The sequence below is a fragment of the Mirounga leonina genome, unplaced genomic scaffold (assembly GCF_011800145.1).
Source record: "Mirounga leonina isolate KUSES-001 unplaced genomic scaffold, KU_Mleo_1.0 Mir_114, whole genome shotgun sequence".
Classification (NCBI taxonomy): domain Eukaryota; kingdom Metazoa; phylum Chordata; class Mammalia; order Carnivora; family Phocidae; genus Mirounga; species Mirounga leonina.
In genome coordinates this window covers 38236348-38252770 of record NW_023270265.1, presented here as the reverse complement: position 1 = coordinate 38252770, position 16423 = coordinate 38236348, and the positions used below count along the sequence as shown (strand labels likewise).

Sequence of the window (16423 nt, the reverse complement as noted above, 5' to 3'; positions counted from 1 at the left end):
CTTTCTTCCTTCCTTCCTTCCTTCCTTCCTTCCTTCCTTCCTTCCTTCCTTCCTTCCTTCCTTTCTTCCTTTCTTTCTTTCTTTCTTTTCATTAATAGGCTTTAATTTTTTGTGCAGTTTTAGGTTTACAGGAAAAGTGAACAGAAAGTCCAGACCAGGGCCATTTCTCATATGTATTCAGACTCCACCTGCCACCATCTTGGTACGTCTTCCTCTCCCTACAAAGACTCTTCTCCCCTTCATCCCTTGGACCTCAATTTCCTGTTCCCTCAATGTCCTGACTCTAAATTTTCATAGAGTCTCTACTTTTTATGAATCCATTAGGACGGTTTCCCAGAGGAAACAAAAGTCTTCTTGAGGAATGCTGTCTTCCTCTTAGCCCACATGGCCCAGACTGCAGCTCAGTCTGAAAACAACAGTTTTGTTTTCTGCCTGTCCCATCTAAAGCAGAGGTATCATGTCCAGATAGTGAGCTAATATACTGGGAGAAAGGATTTGGGGTGGAGAGCAGTTGCTAGAATAAGCCTGAGCTTTGGGATAAGAGCTGGCCAAGTGCAGAGGAAGAACATTCAGGTTCTGACTCTGATTTCAGGGCCAGACAGCGTTTCTCCCTCAAATTCTCTCCCCTGCCTTCCCCTCTACCCTCCTGCACTCATACATCTTGTTGCCAAAGCCTCATAGTTCTTGAATGGGACCAGAGGCTACTTTCCATAATTAGAAAGAACATCCTAAAATTCAAACACCTACGGGAATAAAAAGCAGAGATGAACTCTTTTACTAGGAATGGGTTTTGAAAGGAGAGGGAGAAAGAGGACAGCGAACATCTTCCATGAGAACCAGACATGTATGAAGGTAGGAAAGGGTTGCTTCAGAGGAACCTAGGGTTCAGAGCACAAACTTAAACCAGTGATCAATCTCTGAGTTCACAGGATCCAGGGGTGGTGAGCAGGAATTTTGTTGGTGAACCCATCTCCCTAAAATGTCTGACATCTTGGGATCTGATGGTGTAGGCGTTATTTACCCAATTAGTAAATGTTAATTGGACACATACTCCTTGTGGGATATTATGCTAAGTGCTAATAATAGGAAGAGACAGCACACCATGTTTGTCCTCAAAGGACCCATAGGGTATTTGGAGAGACATATAAATAAGCAACATTTATGATATTGGATAATAAGCACTGTGATGGAGAAATCTATAGGATGCTGACTGGAGGCAGGGAGACTCCTAGGGGAGATATAAGCATCGTCCTGGTAGAAATAATGTAAGGTAGCAGCAGGTATGATAGAGAATCAGGGGCAGATCTAAGAGACATTTAAAGTTAAGGTTGATAGGATTTAGTGGCTGTATGTGAGGAATGAAGAGGATGCAGGTTTCCAGTTGGCCTGCCTGTGTGGACAGATGGTTGCCGCCCACTAAGGAAGAACAAGAGCACTGCACGGGGTCGTTCCAGGAGGAGAGTTCAGCTTGGGATACATCGAGGCTGAGGACACATGGTATATTCAGAGTCCAAAAGGTTTAGCACTCAAGAGACAGATACTGGTCTGTGTTGGGAAGAAGGGTGATTTTTAATTTTTTTTTTTTTATTAACTCTACCCCCACCATGGGGCTTGAACTCAGGACCCTGAGGTCAAAAGTCACATGCTTTACCGGCTGAGCCAGCCAGGAGTTCCAGGAAGAAGGGTTTGAAAGTGTTTGGGCATCTAGATAGCAGCTGAAGCTAGATGATGGTGTGTGACATTGCCCTAGGAAAGGGCAAAAGGCAGGAAATGAGTAATAAAGAATGCCAAGGATCTGAAGGAGGTAGAACCCAATTTCCATTTGTAACCTTGGGAAACGTACCCACCTGCTAATGAGATGAGGAAAGTGGGAAAGTGTTTCAATTAACACTGGGTTCTATAATTAAAAGAAAGGGAAATCCCAAAAGCTTCTGTTATTCTTTGCAATAACCCAATGGGAGTAAAATATGACTGCAGGGTTCTGGATGGAGCTATGTCTTGAGCACTCAGTAGCTTTGTTTCTCATCTTTTCCAATTAGCAGCAATCATCCCAGGTAAGGAGTTTTTCCCTTAATCCTCTCTGTTCGTTCTGATATTGATCCAAGGATGTGATAGTTTTTTAATTATCACCTTGTCCTCATCATACTTGTAATAATGCTCAATGAGAGAATAAGAAATCCGTTTTAAATATTATGCAGTTAATATTTAATTAACTATGTATTTAATAATTGATTATTTAATATTTAATTGTAATATATATGGCTCATCATATTGATACATTACATTGTTTGTTATAGTTTTTATTATTTATCTTGAGCATTTATTTTCAAAATAATGCCCTAGATTCATTTTTCTGCCAAAAAGTTCTAGAGCATTTAGAAAAGATCAGGGACCAAAAAACATAGATAGATAGATAGATAGATAGAATGAACGAACGAAAGAATGAACAAACCAGGGACCAGAGAGAGACAGAGGATCAAGAAGGGCTGTTGGGCAAATATTTTGTTTTCAGTGAGCATTTCCTGGACTATCCTGTATAAGATTTTAACTCCTCCCTATATCACATTTATCCCTGCTTTATCTTTTTTTCCTTAACATTTACCATTTTATAACATTTATAACATTTTATTCATTTATCTTCACCCTCTGTTGTCTGTTTTGTTCACTACTATATGTCCAGTGCCTAGAACAATGCCCAGCATTCAATAAGGTGAATGACTGAATGAATGAATGAATGAACAATAACCGTGTATTTCTTTGGAACTTGAATATTAGTAAATGTTCCTAATGGCATAGCTAGTCAACAAGATTTAACAAGTGCTTAAGATAATATATGTCCTCCTATGGTTACTAGACAGTAACATCATCTTCCGAAACGGAGGAGTGTAAGGAAAGCTTTCTATCGTTGATGACAGAGCTGCGTGTCTGCCTGGCAGGTAGAAGAGTTAAGAGAGAGTGCTGGGAGCTGTTGGTGAGGATCTTGCTGTTGCTTAGTTTTTTATACTGGTTTAGACCCTGAGCTTTCTCCTTTGCGCTTGCATGGGCAGACTGGATGTGGGTTATTTGGGGCCTCAAGAAATAAATTGATAAAACTCCAGTAAAATGGAAGTGGTTTCTTAGATCTCCTAAGAGCTGAGCTTGGGCTTTTAATACCTATTTAGAGAATATTAGTCATTCAGAAATTGATTAAAAGGCAGAATGAACCAGAATACAAGGAAAAGAAGTTTTGTTTTTTGTTTTTTTTTTTTAAAGATTTTATTTATTTATTTGAGAGAGAGAATGAGAGAGAGCGAGCACATGAGAGGGGGGAGGGTCAGAGGGAGAAGCAGACTCCCTGCCGAGCAGGGAGCCCGATGCGGGACTCGATCCCGGGACTCCAGGATCATGACCTGAGCCGAAGGCAGTCGCTTAACCAACTGAGCCACCCAGGCGCCCGGAAAAGAAGTTTTTTATAAATGTGGTCCCTTCTCGGCAAATGAGAAACCACTTTCATGCCATCTTTTGTTTATAAAGGATAATCCTTTTGAATTTTGTACCATGTTAAAGTGTTACCCAGTCAAATAAACACGATTTAGATTTTTAAATAGTTGAAGTTTTGAATGCAAGCTGGAACAGAGCAAGGGCTCATAAATTCTCCAAAATGTACTGCTTAATAGTTCTCTTACTGGGAGCTAATTATCCATGGGTCTCTTTTTGTGGGCAGAGATGCTAGTAGCCATTTGTTCTGAATTTTCTTTTCAAGGTAGTTTGTAGAGCCAACAGCCTTGGAAGATAGTGTGTCCCTCTGGAGTAGAGGGTAGGTTTGTTTGCTGTCTAGTATATTAGAAATAACACCTGCATCTGAAGCAAAAGTTGGACAGATTTGCTTGTGGCTCATTATAAAAGTGTGTGGTTTCCCAAGCTCAGGGTTCTTCAGCTGTGAAACAAACTCATCACACGTGCATGTACTTCTCTTGCCCCTGGGGACTTACGGGGCATGGAAAACCAGTAACAAATACGGAGCTCAGGTCGCCTGCTGTTAGTAGTAAAGTCTTTCGCTTCTGACCCAGGGCTTTCTGTCTTCTGCCAGCACCTGTAAAACTAGGGCAGGCTCACTTGTTAGCTTGCAAGTAAAATCTCAGGTTCTTCACGGTTCTTGACACCTCTTAGTCCATGTCCTTGAAAGCTTATTTCTTGAGAAAATGTATGCTGAAGTTTACCCAACTTGATGGAGGACGTACACGTTTTCTAAGAAAATGATTTCTACAACAAAGTTGTGGGAGTGTTTATACGGTAGAGGATGGGAAGCTGAGACTGTCCGCAGGCATTTTCAAAGCAAACATTGAACCAATTATACTGCTGGTTCTTTTCATCTCCTGACCCTGAACCCTTGGAGTGCCCCAGGCTCACTCAGACCTCACCTCAGTGTCCACTTCGTTGGACTTTCTAGCCTGCATACTGCTGTATATAAGTCACCTAGTCTATGGGTTTGTTTGTTTGTTTGTTTTTGCTAGAGCAGCCTGAATGGACTAGACAGCACATTAATCAGATGTTCAAATAATCATACAACTATGACTTACCAACTGTGATCAGTGCAATAAAGGGAAAATAAAAAGCTGCCTGAACAAAGATGTGAGCTTGCAGCAGGAGGATCTTGGTGTGTTTATGGTGGGGAGAGGGGCAGGTGGTCAGGAAAGGTCCTCCCGCCCCCACCTCTCTAAAAAGAGTTTAGGCAACAAATAAAGGCTAAAATACAACCACCACTTATTCTTCCTAGTAGTAAAAGTCAACTAAATAGACTCCATTGTTCCAAAGAATAGATTTGTATTCTTTTCTTCCTAAAAGTCACTTGATTTTTCCATAAATCAACCTGGGAATATCAATGCTTGATGGCCTTCAAATCTTTACCATGTGAAATGTTTACAGAGCATCTATCATCTATCATTCACTGTGCCAGTCTGTGGAGGATTGGAAGGGATATATGACACGGGACCTAGTTCTGAAGAACCTGTGATCGGGTGGCAAGCATTGTACTTTCTAGGGGAACCATTGCTGGGAGCAGACAAGTGCTGGCCAATGGTCCAGAGCCCAGGGGTGCTGAGTCAGAGGCTGAGAAGCCACCTAGAGCTCAGTGGTCTGGGGATGTTGCCAGGGCGGGGGAAGCAGCATATGAGAAAGCATGGATGCTCCAGAAAACTCAATAACCTTCCCAGGACTGGAAAGGGGGTGCGTGTTAGTTGTGGTCAGGGGTAGGGGCTGCATTGTTCAAGGCAGCAGATGGTGAAGACAAGGGTATGGCTAGACTTGACATTGGCCTTCGTTCAGGCGAACAACTTCCTACAAAAGTGAATGGAACCATGATGTTCCCATTGTCATTTGAAAGATGGCATTTTAAACATTAATTATAGTAGCTATTCCTTTTCAAAAATGGAATTAGTGTTATGTGTTATTTATAGTCACATAGTTTTAAAAAGACTTCTGAACATTGGGTATCTGTGGAAAATTTTAAAAATCACCTAAACTCTTCCCTCAAGATAGCATTGGCAGAGATCGTTATATTGAATTATGTTTTAATAGAGACTGTTGCTATTTAGCGATGTCGGTCTCGGTGATGTGTTAGAGGGTATGGAAAATGTCACCTTTGATGGCTTTGAAAAAAACCCTTGTCCTCTATAATGTTCAATCATCAAGAGAACCCATGAACATCAAACTTATTTTTAAGGAGTGTATGTAAAACCATTAGAAAATTCAGGGTATAATTTTTACTAATGTCAATGAATTACAGTATGTTTTTCAAGAATTACTCTTCAAAGACTGAGTTTTGTAAAGGGGCTTGGGATAAACATCCTATCTCTAACAGCGTCTTCTGTATTTGCTATCTTAGGGTCTGGAGGATGTTTACCAGGTCAGGATCATTCCATGTAGAACATTTGCATTTATAAAATGCAAGGATTGTATGGAGTAAGATGGATGAAAATTGTAAGGTGGTGAGTTGGATATACAGATTAAGGATTTTCTGTATTTAGGTTTTTTAAAATTTTTTTTTATTTGTTTCAGAAGTAGAATTTAGTGATTCATCAGTTGCGTCTAACACCCACTGCTCATCACATCACATGCCCTCCTTAACGCCCATCACCCAATTATCCCTTCCCCCAAACCCCCTTCCCTCCTGCAACCCTCAGTTTGTTTCCTAGAGTTCAACATCTCTTATGGTTTACCTTCCTCTCAATTTTCATCTTATTTTTCCTTCTCTTCTCCTCTGTTCATCTGCTTTGTTTCTTAAATTCCACAGATAGTGAAATCATATGGTATTTATTTTTTTCTCTGACTTATTTCACTTAGCATAATACCCTCTAGTTCCATCCACGTCACTGCAAATGGCAAGATTTCATTCTTTTGGTGGCCGAGTAATAGTACATTGTGTATACATACCACATCTTCTTTATCCATTCATCTATTGATGGACATCTAGGCTCTTTCCATATTTTGGCTATTGTGGACATTGCTGCTAACTGTTTTCAGTTTTTTAAAAGTAAAATTGTAGGGGCACCTGGGTGGCTCAGTCAATTAAGCCTCTGCCTTTGGCTCAGATCATGATCCCAGAATCCTGGGATCGAGCCCCACGTTGGACTCCCTGTTCAGCGGGGAGTCTGCTTCTCCCTCTCCCCGCCACTCCTGCTCTCTCACCCGCACTCTCTCTCAAATAAATAAATAAAATCTTAAAAAATAAAAATAAAAAATAATAAAAGTAAAATTGTATTCTCTAATTTATATGCTATAAGAACTAAGTCTTTATTTTTATATCCCATTTCCAAAGTAAAACTTTAGAATATGGTAAAATTATGAATTCGATTTTCTTTTTGTTGCAATGTAATCCTGTGATTTGACTTAGAAAAAAAGATCAAGAAAGTAATATTATCACATTGTCCATATCCAAAGAATAAGTGTGCTTGCTATCCTGGATAGAAAGGCCATTTATTCTATCATAAATATCCAAACCATAGATAACATACAGCCTCCTTTGGCTGTACTACGGCTATAATCACCTCTGTGGGTATGGCTGTGAGCTTATCTAACCTACATCTCTTGGTACGTATAAAACAAACTTTTCTCCACTTTGTCCTCCTTAGCTGGAAAAGAGCTGATTATCGATTTCCTTAAAATGACTCACTGTACACTTAAAGACCATTATTACCTTGACCTCTTTTTCTTTGGTCTAATCCCAATCTCATCTACTATTTTTTTTCCTTAAGTGTTCTCTCTCAGCCCCTTAATTATTCCTGTTGCTACCCTGTGAACCCATTCTGGTTCCTTCTCTTGCACCTAAGATGATGGAGTTCTTAACCAACCACAGCCTTATTCTCTGTACTTGGGTCCTTCTTGGTACTGCTAAATACAAAGTGCAGCATAGTCTGACCCCGTATATAGCACTTGTGCATGGGAATGGTCTCCAGAGTTGTTGAGTTGCAATTAATTTCAATTGCTAATAAAGTTCAGAGTCTTTTTTTTATTCTTATGTTAATCCCCATACATTACATCATTAGTTTTAGATGTAGTGTTCCATGATTCATTGTTTGTGCATAACACCCAGTGCTCCATGCAGAATGTACCCTCCTCAATACCCACCACCAGGCTAACCCATCCTCCCACCCCCCTCCCCTCTAGAACCCTCAGTTTGTTTTTCAGAGTCCATCATCTCTCGTGGTTCGTCTACCCCTCTGATTTCCCCCGCTTCATTCTTCCCCTCCTGCTACCTTCTTCTTTTTTTTTTTTCTTAACATATATTGCATTATTTGTTTCAGAGGTACAGATCTGAGATTCAACAGTCTTACACAATTCACAGCGCTCACCATAGCACATACCCTCCCCAATGTCTCTCACCCAGCCACCCCATCCCTCCCACCCCACCCCCCACTCCAGCAACCCTCAGTTTGTTTCCTGCGATTAAGAATTCCTCATATCAGTGAGGTCATATGATACATATCTTTCTCTGTTTGACTTATTTCGCTCAACATAATAACCCTCCAGTTCCATCCATGTCGTTGCAAATGGCAAGATCTCATTCCTTTTGATGGCTGCATAATATTCCATTGTGTATATATACCACATCTTCTTTATCCATTCATCTGTCAATGGACATCTTGGCTCTTTCCACAGTTTGGCGATTGTGGACATTGCTGCTATAAACATCGGGGTGCACGTACCCTTTCGGATCCCTACTTTTGTATCTTTGGGGTAAATACCCAGTAGTGCAATTGCTGGATCATATGGTAGCTCTATTTTCATAAAGTTCAGAGTCTTAAAAGACTTGAGAGATTGGGGGAGGGTGGAGTTACTACTTGCCACCACTATCTTGATGCCAATTAGGTGCTTTCAGAAGGAGGGAGGGTTACAGGCTCAAGGTCATGCTGAAATGCTCTTTCTTTATGCTTGCCAAAGGCACTTGGCTCTGCCTACACTGTCTGGACACCAGCAGTATGAAATAGAAGGAAAGGGACAAGAATTTGCCATCTCTCTAAATATTGTGGGAGACATGAAATAGCATGAAAGGTGATCTTTGCCTTCAGTAAGCTTACAATTGAGGTAAGGAGAAAATCACAATGGTGGTATAAGGTCGAGGACAACATATACTAAATAGGGATCAAATGTCAATAATTGTTCTTAGCCCTAAAGAAGTAGAGCTGTAGGGGACTGAGGAGACTGTAGCTTCATCAGGGGTCGGGCCTAAGTGGGACCAGGGAAGCAGGGCGGGGTTGGCGGGAGGTGAGCGGAGGTGTCCATCCTGCAGGGCCGTGGGGGGCTCAGTTGGGAGTAAAGCACTGGTGCAGAGACTGAGATGAACGTTTGGTAGATGTTGAGTGAGAAATATTATTCTCAGTAATACCTTTGCTATTTGAGCTTGTTATAGTTAATATTGTTTGCACATGGAATTTGACGAGTGTTAAACAAACTTACTATATGGTCAAAGATTTTTATTAATAAAAAAGATTCCAAAGTGATTCCTTTCCATCTAAAGCTCTTGACCTATTGTTATAAATTCAAACTCTGAATTCAATACAAGCCCCTCAGGTGCCTTCCACTGGGGGTACATTCTGCCATCTGGATGGACCTCTAACTGTCTTCTTTCACAGAAATCATCATTGATTTTGATGAGCATGTAGAAGTGAATGTGAAAAACTATTTAAATATGTTTTTGAAGCTTAGTATTTGCTTCCAGGATGATGCATTAGCAAATAGTTATTTCTGGTGAGAATCTGCCCCCTCACATTATTGTTTGAGTCTCTGCTCTGCTATTTTGAGCTCTGGGCTACAGCAGATGGTACTTTTCAGCTTCAGTGTATACTTTCAAACACATTGCTCTCGGTTTCAGAGCAAAAGCAGATTCAATGAGACCCCCACACTGTAATGGAACTTTTGTGGTTTAGGAAGGCCCTATGTCAAAGTCGACCTTTATATTTTCTATGAAGAAACGATTTGAGGAAATGAATAGAATAACAGCTTTGATGAAGTAAGATTTTTTTTTTTAAGATTTTATTTATTTATTTGAGAGAGAGAGAATGAGAGAGAGAGAACACCTGAGAGGGGATAGGGTCAGAGGACAAAGCAGACTCCCTGCCGAGCAGGAAGCCCGATGCGGGACTCGATCCAGGGACTCCAGGATCATGACTTGAGCCAAAGACAATTGCTTAACCAACTGAGCCACCCAGGCGCCCGAAATAAGATTTTTTTTTAAATGTAGTTGGAGGAGCATCTGGGTGGCTCAGTCGTTGGGCGTCTGCCTTCGGCTCAGGTCATGATCCCAGGGTCCTGGGATCGAGCCCCGCATCGGGCTCCCTGCTCCGCAGGAAGCCTGCTTCTCCTTCTCCCACTCCCCCTGCTTGTGTTCCCTCTCTCGCTGAGTCTCTCTCTGTCAAATAAATAAATAAAATCTTAAAAAATAAAAATAAAAAAACAAAATGTAGTTGGATAGAGGATGGAGGCAGAGAATAGGACGTATTTGGTATTCACACTACTAATCCACCAGGAAGTGCTTGGGAGCTCCGTACCCTGCGTCCATCCCACCCCCAGCTCTAGTGCTTGGTGCCTAGGAGGGGGTAGGGGAGTTGCTGGCCCCAGGCAGGGTAGAGTAGGGTTTTGAGCTAAGGGTAAAGTAGTACTTGGAGCATATGGCCCTCATCACCAGAACTGAGCAGGTACAGCCCAGGTCCCAGCCAAGCCTCCACCTCACGGTGTGAGTTCAGAAGGGCTCCCCATAGCCTGTGATGGGTTGACCAGCTGGCTGAGTGCCAGAGACAAAACCCCGTGCCTGCCCCAAAAAAGAGAAGGAAGGACCCCCCCCACTGAGGCTCCTGGCCCCCAATTAAAGTTCTCGTGTTATTCAAAACCAAATTGAAAACATTGATCACATTTGCTTAGCGTCCCTCCCTCTCTTGCTGGCAGGAATTGATTAAAACACCCACATGAGCAGTAACCCCCGCAGAGATGTTCAATTCTGATAGAAAAGAAGAAAACATCGTTTGCATTTTAGCCCCAAGCCCATCTCTGGGCAGAGTTTTAAGTATTACCTATTCTGCTCAGTGTTTGGCAACGTGAACCAATCACTGAAATGAACTTGCTGTAACATAAAATGTTATCCGCTGTTTTCAGAAAGTTGGAGAAATAGTTGACACCCCATCCCTGTTCGTGCTGCTAAAATACTGTGCTGTTTTCACCCTTGTTTGACACCTCTGTACTTTGTTCCCCTCCTACTCCATGCTGTTTACAACCCAGGCAGCTCCTGTTAATTTTTTTTTTTTTTTTTAAGATTTAAGATTTTAAGACCTGTCTGTTTCTAATTTCACAGCTTTTATATAACACTGCTGGGACATACATGTTCTTACTTACCCAGATCATGGTTTTCAGTGGTTTGCAGACAATGAGTTCAAGAGCATACCATCAATAAGGCGTATGGCTGATGCCATGCCTCAGTGACGGCAAAGCAGGCAAGATTCAGTGGGGCCTTGAGTGGGGCATGTTTTCAAGAATTGATCATTGAGAAGAAAGCAATTAATCTCTTCCAATGGCAGCTCTCTCTCCTTTTTTAAGGAAAGGAGTCTGTGCTTTTTCCTGGGCATACGTTAACTATCAACTAGAGCAGAGACAAATGGAGCACCCGAAGTTAAATATCTAAATATACCCTACTGAAGTTTGACCTCACTCATGGAGATTTTGTGATCATTTAGATGTGAAAGTTTTGCTTTGTGCCACCAGTTAGAAGTATTTGCTAAGCTGTTAATATGAAACCGACCAAAGGTTCCTTAAACCTTTAGATATTTTTGGTTAAAGAGAGTAACCCCTTTGTCAAAGTGTAATTTTCAAAGGTTAAATATATGACACACAAATATAGAATGAACATGTAGCAAAGATTGATTTAATAAATTAATGAGGGAGCCAGCAGGATGGCAAAGCTGGTTCAAAGGAGAACGAAAGGAACAGGTTATAAACGCATTCAAGAAGGAATGTCAGGATAAGATGTCAGGGTTAGGTGTAAACTGATTAGCAGTCCAGTGGGACAACAAAACCTGACAGAAATCATTTACATCTCCACTGGACAAAAATCTATAAGTTACCCTTAACTTTATAGGCTGGACCTTTAATCCATCGTAAAGAGCTTGTCAAACACAAAGCCAGTGCCCTGAGTAATGAAATAATCCTTGTGTGAGCTGTTAATGCTCAGTAGGACATTGGAAGAACATGCTCCTTTCCCTTACCTTGTTTACAAGTTTGGGTTAATTTTTCTTAACTTCTTATTATCTGAGTGACCTTCCACTTACATGAGGTTCCTGGAGTAGTCGGATTTGTAGAGATAGAAGTAGAATGGTCCTTGCCAGGGACTGAGGGAGGGAGAATGGGGAGTTAGTGTTGAATGGGGACAGAATTTCAGTTGTTTTTTGTTTTGTTTTGTTTTGTTTTTTTATTTTTTTCTTCAAAGATTTTATTTATTAATTTGACAGAGAGAGACACAGTGAGAGAGGGAACATAAGCAGGGGGAGTGGGGGAGGGAGAAGCAGGCTTCCCACTGAGCAGGGAGCCCGATGTGGGGCTCGATCCCAGGATCCTGGGATCATGACCTGAGCCGAAGGCAGACGCTTAACGACTGAGCCACCCAGGCGCCCGAGTTTCAGTTTTTTAAGATGAAAAGTGTTCTGTGGGTGGATGGTGGTGCTGGTTGCACACAATGCAAATACTTAATACCACTGAACCGTACATTGAAAAATGATTAAGATGGCAAGTTTTATGTTATGTGTATTTTACCACAAGTTTAAACAGTTAAATGAGCTGACCACATAGGTATATGAAGAAAGACTTAACAATTCTTCATCCTCATCCTCCATCCTCATTACTAACTTAGTAATCCTATGTTTGTGTTAACTTTTCCTTATTCATAAAAACATACGTGGACCTTCTTTTAAAAAGGAGGTTATTAAAATTCTTTACTCTGTGACATTTGTTCTTTTCACTTAAGGATATATCAAGGACGGGCCTCTGGGTTATAGATCTTGATCTAATCCATTCTCTTTAACACCAGCTCCATAGACTGGTTGTGCCATAATTTATTCAACTGTTGTTCTACTGATGGAAATTCAGTTGTCTCCAGTTGTGTTTTGTTTTGTTTGCCAGGATAAACACTATTGGTATAAAAATGTTGTAATACAGGACAGTGAAGCTGAAGGCCAGGATCTCAGTGGTGACAACAAGAAGGCAGAGGACGGAATTGTTCAAAGGAATGTTTTGTTGGGAAAATGGATTGGATTTAGGGGCGAGTTGAAAATTTTGGAGCAAGAGCAGAGAATGAATAGTGCTGGCGTGTTACTGAAAGAGGGAGTTGAAGAAGAACAAGGTTATAGAGGGATGGCACAGAAGCAAGAGGATAATGTTTGTTTCTAAAATGCCAGGCTTGGGGGACCTGGGGGGCTCATTGGTAGGCAATTGATTTTTGGTTTTGGGTCAGGTCATGATCTCACAGTCACAAGATCAAGCCCCTTGTTGGGCTCTGTGCTGAGCGTGGAATCTGCTTGAGATTCTCTCTCTCCCTCTCTCTCTGCCCCTTCCCCGACACATGTACGCTCCCTCTCTCTCTCTCTCTAAAAAAATAAAAAATAAAAAAAATAAAATGCCAGGCTTAAGATAGGCCTGCTGTCTGTGCCCACTGGGCAGCGAAAAATAAGGATCTAAGGCTTGGGGAAGACGTCACAGATAGAGACATTGATCATAGTTGATCATAGACAAAGTCATAGTTGAAGCTATGGGAGTAGGAGAGATCTGTTCCTAGGGCAGCCTTATTCTAGAGGAAGGAGGTAGCGTTCATGGCAGTTACCTGTGTTTAAGAGTCTGGCTAGGGAGACTGAGACACTGTGATTCGAGAAGGAGGAGGAATGGTGAGTAAAGACCTTTAATGAGCTCTGCGTCTGAGACGTTCTTCAAACGGGGATTTCCTTGTGTATAAACCACCAAAAACAATGGTACAATTGGATAAGCCAATTTGGGCCCCTGCTTTGAACTTATGGACTAGGCCAAATGAAATCTCAGAGGAGCAGAGTTCAATTGTAGTCTGACAACTCTCAACAGGAGTTACAAGGTCATTTTTTAAGACTATATTTGGTTTATATAAACCAGGACTTAAAGGAGAGGATACGTCAGTGTCACAATCCTGTGTGAAGCAGAACGTCCGCCCAGAGGTACCCGCGGAAGCAGCGAATAACAGGGAATCTCTAAAACATTACAGTGAGCGCTGCTGCTGTCTCCACAATCTACATTAGCTTAAAAATGACCCTGTTGCCACCAGATCTTTTTATAAAGGATCTGTGAACTTTTAAACATACCCATTGATTGGAGGGGGCAATAAAGGCAATTGTAATCCAAATGCATGATTTTGTCCCTTCTCATGGCCTTAAGAAATACCCATGTTTGGAAAAGCAACAGAGTCATCAAAACTGCTGATGTCATTGAGGAGTGACATCCCGGGGAGCCTGCCAAGTTTGACGCTGGATTCAACTTAATTCACACACTGTGTTCTTAGTCATACCCTAGATACCAGAAGAAGAAGAATCCAAAGAAGTAAAGATGAGGACTCTCACCATAAAGTGCTTTGTCATCTTGTGGGGAAATAAGATATGTTCTCTGGGTATTCTGTGACTCCCATCACCACCAGGGTTGTGTTTGTTGCTGTTGAAGGAATTTGCAGTCCGAGTGCAGTCAGTCCATACCTGACGTCCCCCACCTGCAGGACCCATTTGTTAAGGAAGAGGCAGGTGTGTGCACGGTGGGGGCGCTGGCAGGTTAGAGGAGGCAGCAGGTGATGGACGAGCTGTTTTCCAGGTAATGTGATCAGAGTCGTATTTATAGGGTGGTCATTTTCAGGCGTGATGGACTCAGGCCATCATCTTGGGTTACTTGATTATAAATTGCAAAGAAGGAGGTCATAGCTGTGGAGTGTTGATGTAAACAAAGGCTGATGAATCCACAGTGGAAGGCTTGTTTGTAGGTTCGGTGTCACCTTGGATATCTCTAATGGCTTGCAATAGGGAACACTGCCAACAGTGGGTGGGAGAGTTGTCCAAGTATTCAGTCAGTACCTTACTGTGCCCGGCACCAGATCATCCAGAGGCACCGATGAGTCACGGGAACTAATTAGGGGAACACTGGAGGTGTTCCAGTAGGATTCTTAGGAAAGCAAGTTAGTGGTGGAGCTCATCTTCCCCCGGCCCACTGGGTGCCTAGTCCAGCTGTTTGCAGGAAGAATCAGGAAGAATCAGGAAGAATCTGGGATTCTTTGCCTAAGGCCCTTAGGTGTATAGGAGTCACCCAAGCCTGGGCATCGGGAGGGCAAGACTGGAAGTTCCCAGCTATGTCTGCTGCTTCCCAGTCCTTTGGCAGTGGAAACACGTTATTCTCAGGGTCTGCCTTAGGCTTTAGTTTTGGACAAGTTGTGCCCTCCTCTGGTCTTGTCTGAACATGTAGGCCACACCCAAGCCCCTGACACGCTGGGACCTTTGCACTATCTCCATAATCCACAGCTGCACAGTTTCGAAAGAGACACCAAAATCCAGACGCAGCAAGGCATTCCCTTTTGCAGGTACTGAGGTCCCGAATGACAGTTTTCTCTTGGACACGTTCCCTTTTCTTTCCTCTTTTGTCTGTTCATTTTTATCTCTTCCTATAATATATAAATAATTGGCTTGTCCTATTTGCTGCCCACAGAGAAAATTAAACGTCTGAATTTTTCATAGTTATGGGAGAGTGTTTCCAGAGTGGGGAAAAAATGGACATTGGGCATTTCAGCTCCTGCTTTCGGTATAGTGGGAATTTATTACTCAGCTCAGTAATAGTCTCGGCCCAAACCAAGTAGTTGTGTGGGCAAGCAGTGGATACCTTTCCTAAATCACACTGCCAGGGATACCTTTGTTCATAACCGAGACAGCACATACCAAGGGCATCTTTCCATCAGAGACTGATTATCTCTGAATCTTAGACATACCACAAAAGTCACTGAGCCCCAGCCAATGGATTTTCCTTGTATGAGATATTGTGTCGCTCCCAAAAGGAGGGAAACAGAAGGGGAGGGAGGCAAGAGAGAACTCAGAGCCCAACAATAAATAGCTCTTTGTACCAGTCCCCTCCCCTCACCCCAAGCCACTGAGATCATGGAGTAAGTTCCCAGCATGCAGGGGAAGGCAGCGCTGCCCAGCAGCTTAGCAGATGTTGACCAAAGGCGAACTTGTCTTTCCATAGTGTGTGGCTGTGACCTGGCACAAGGGGGCTTCTTCATAAAGAACGGGGAGTATCTCTGCACCCTGGACTACCAGAGGATGTACGGGACACGCTGCCACGGCTGTGGGGAGTTCGTGGAAGGAGAGGTGGTGACTGCCCTGGGCAAGACTTATCATCCCAACTGCTTTGCCTGCACCATCTGCAAGTAAGTGGTGCCTTCCCCCAACAGAGAAGTGCTGGGTTCTGCTCTTGAAGCCTGGGATGTACACCTTTTGTCTTGAGTTGCACTGTCTTGAAATATTCTTTTTCTGATGCGCCCTTAGATTTTTAAAAAAATGTTCCTATTGTTTTATCAGTCTTAGTCAAAAAGTAATTTAGTTGGGAAACTTTTTTTTTTTTTTAAAGATTTTTTATTTATTTATTTGACAGGGAGAGACACAGCGAGAGAGGGAACACAAGCAGGGGGAGTGGGAGAGGGAGAAGCAGGCTTCCCCGCAGAGCAGGGAGCCCGATGCGGGGCTCGATCCCAGGACCCTGAGATCATGACCTGAGCCAAAGGCAGACGCCCAACGACTGAGCCACCCAGGTGCCCCTAGTTGGGAAACTTTACACACGAGGTCCTCTACTAAATAATACGACTGATTTTATGTGGCTTGAAACCAAGTGTGAAAGCAGCTCTGGGTCTTGAAACAGT

At 42.4% G+C, this 16423-nt stretch overlaps 1 protein-coding gene across 20 annotated transcripts in view; it reads left to right on the top strand.

Annotated features, from left to right (window-relative positions):
- The window catches only part of ABLIM1 (actin binding LIM protein 1), a 293183-nt gene that overhangs the window by 151994 nt on the left and 124766 nt on the right, over positions 1-16423 (top strand). For 16 of the 20 annotated variants that reach the window (XM_035029703.1, XM_035029547.1, XM_035029693.1 and 13 more), the window contains exon 3: positions 15751-15934. In XM_035029703.1, the coding sequence (XP_034885594.1) occupies positions 15751-15934 (184 nt within the window). Of the gene's footprint in view, positions 1-5197; positions 5967-8388; positions 8563-14584; positions 15668-15750; positions 15935-16423 lie in introns of those variants that run through there. The other 4 variants (XM_035029664.1, XM_035029679.1, XM_035029672.1 and 1 more) reach the window with 4 other exon arrangements.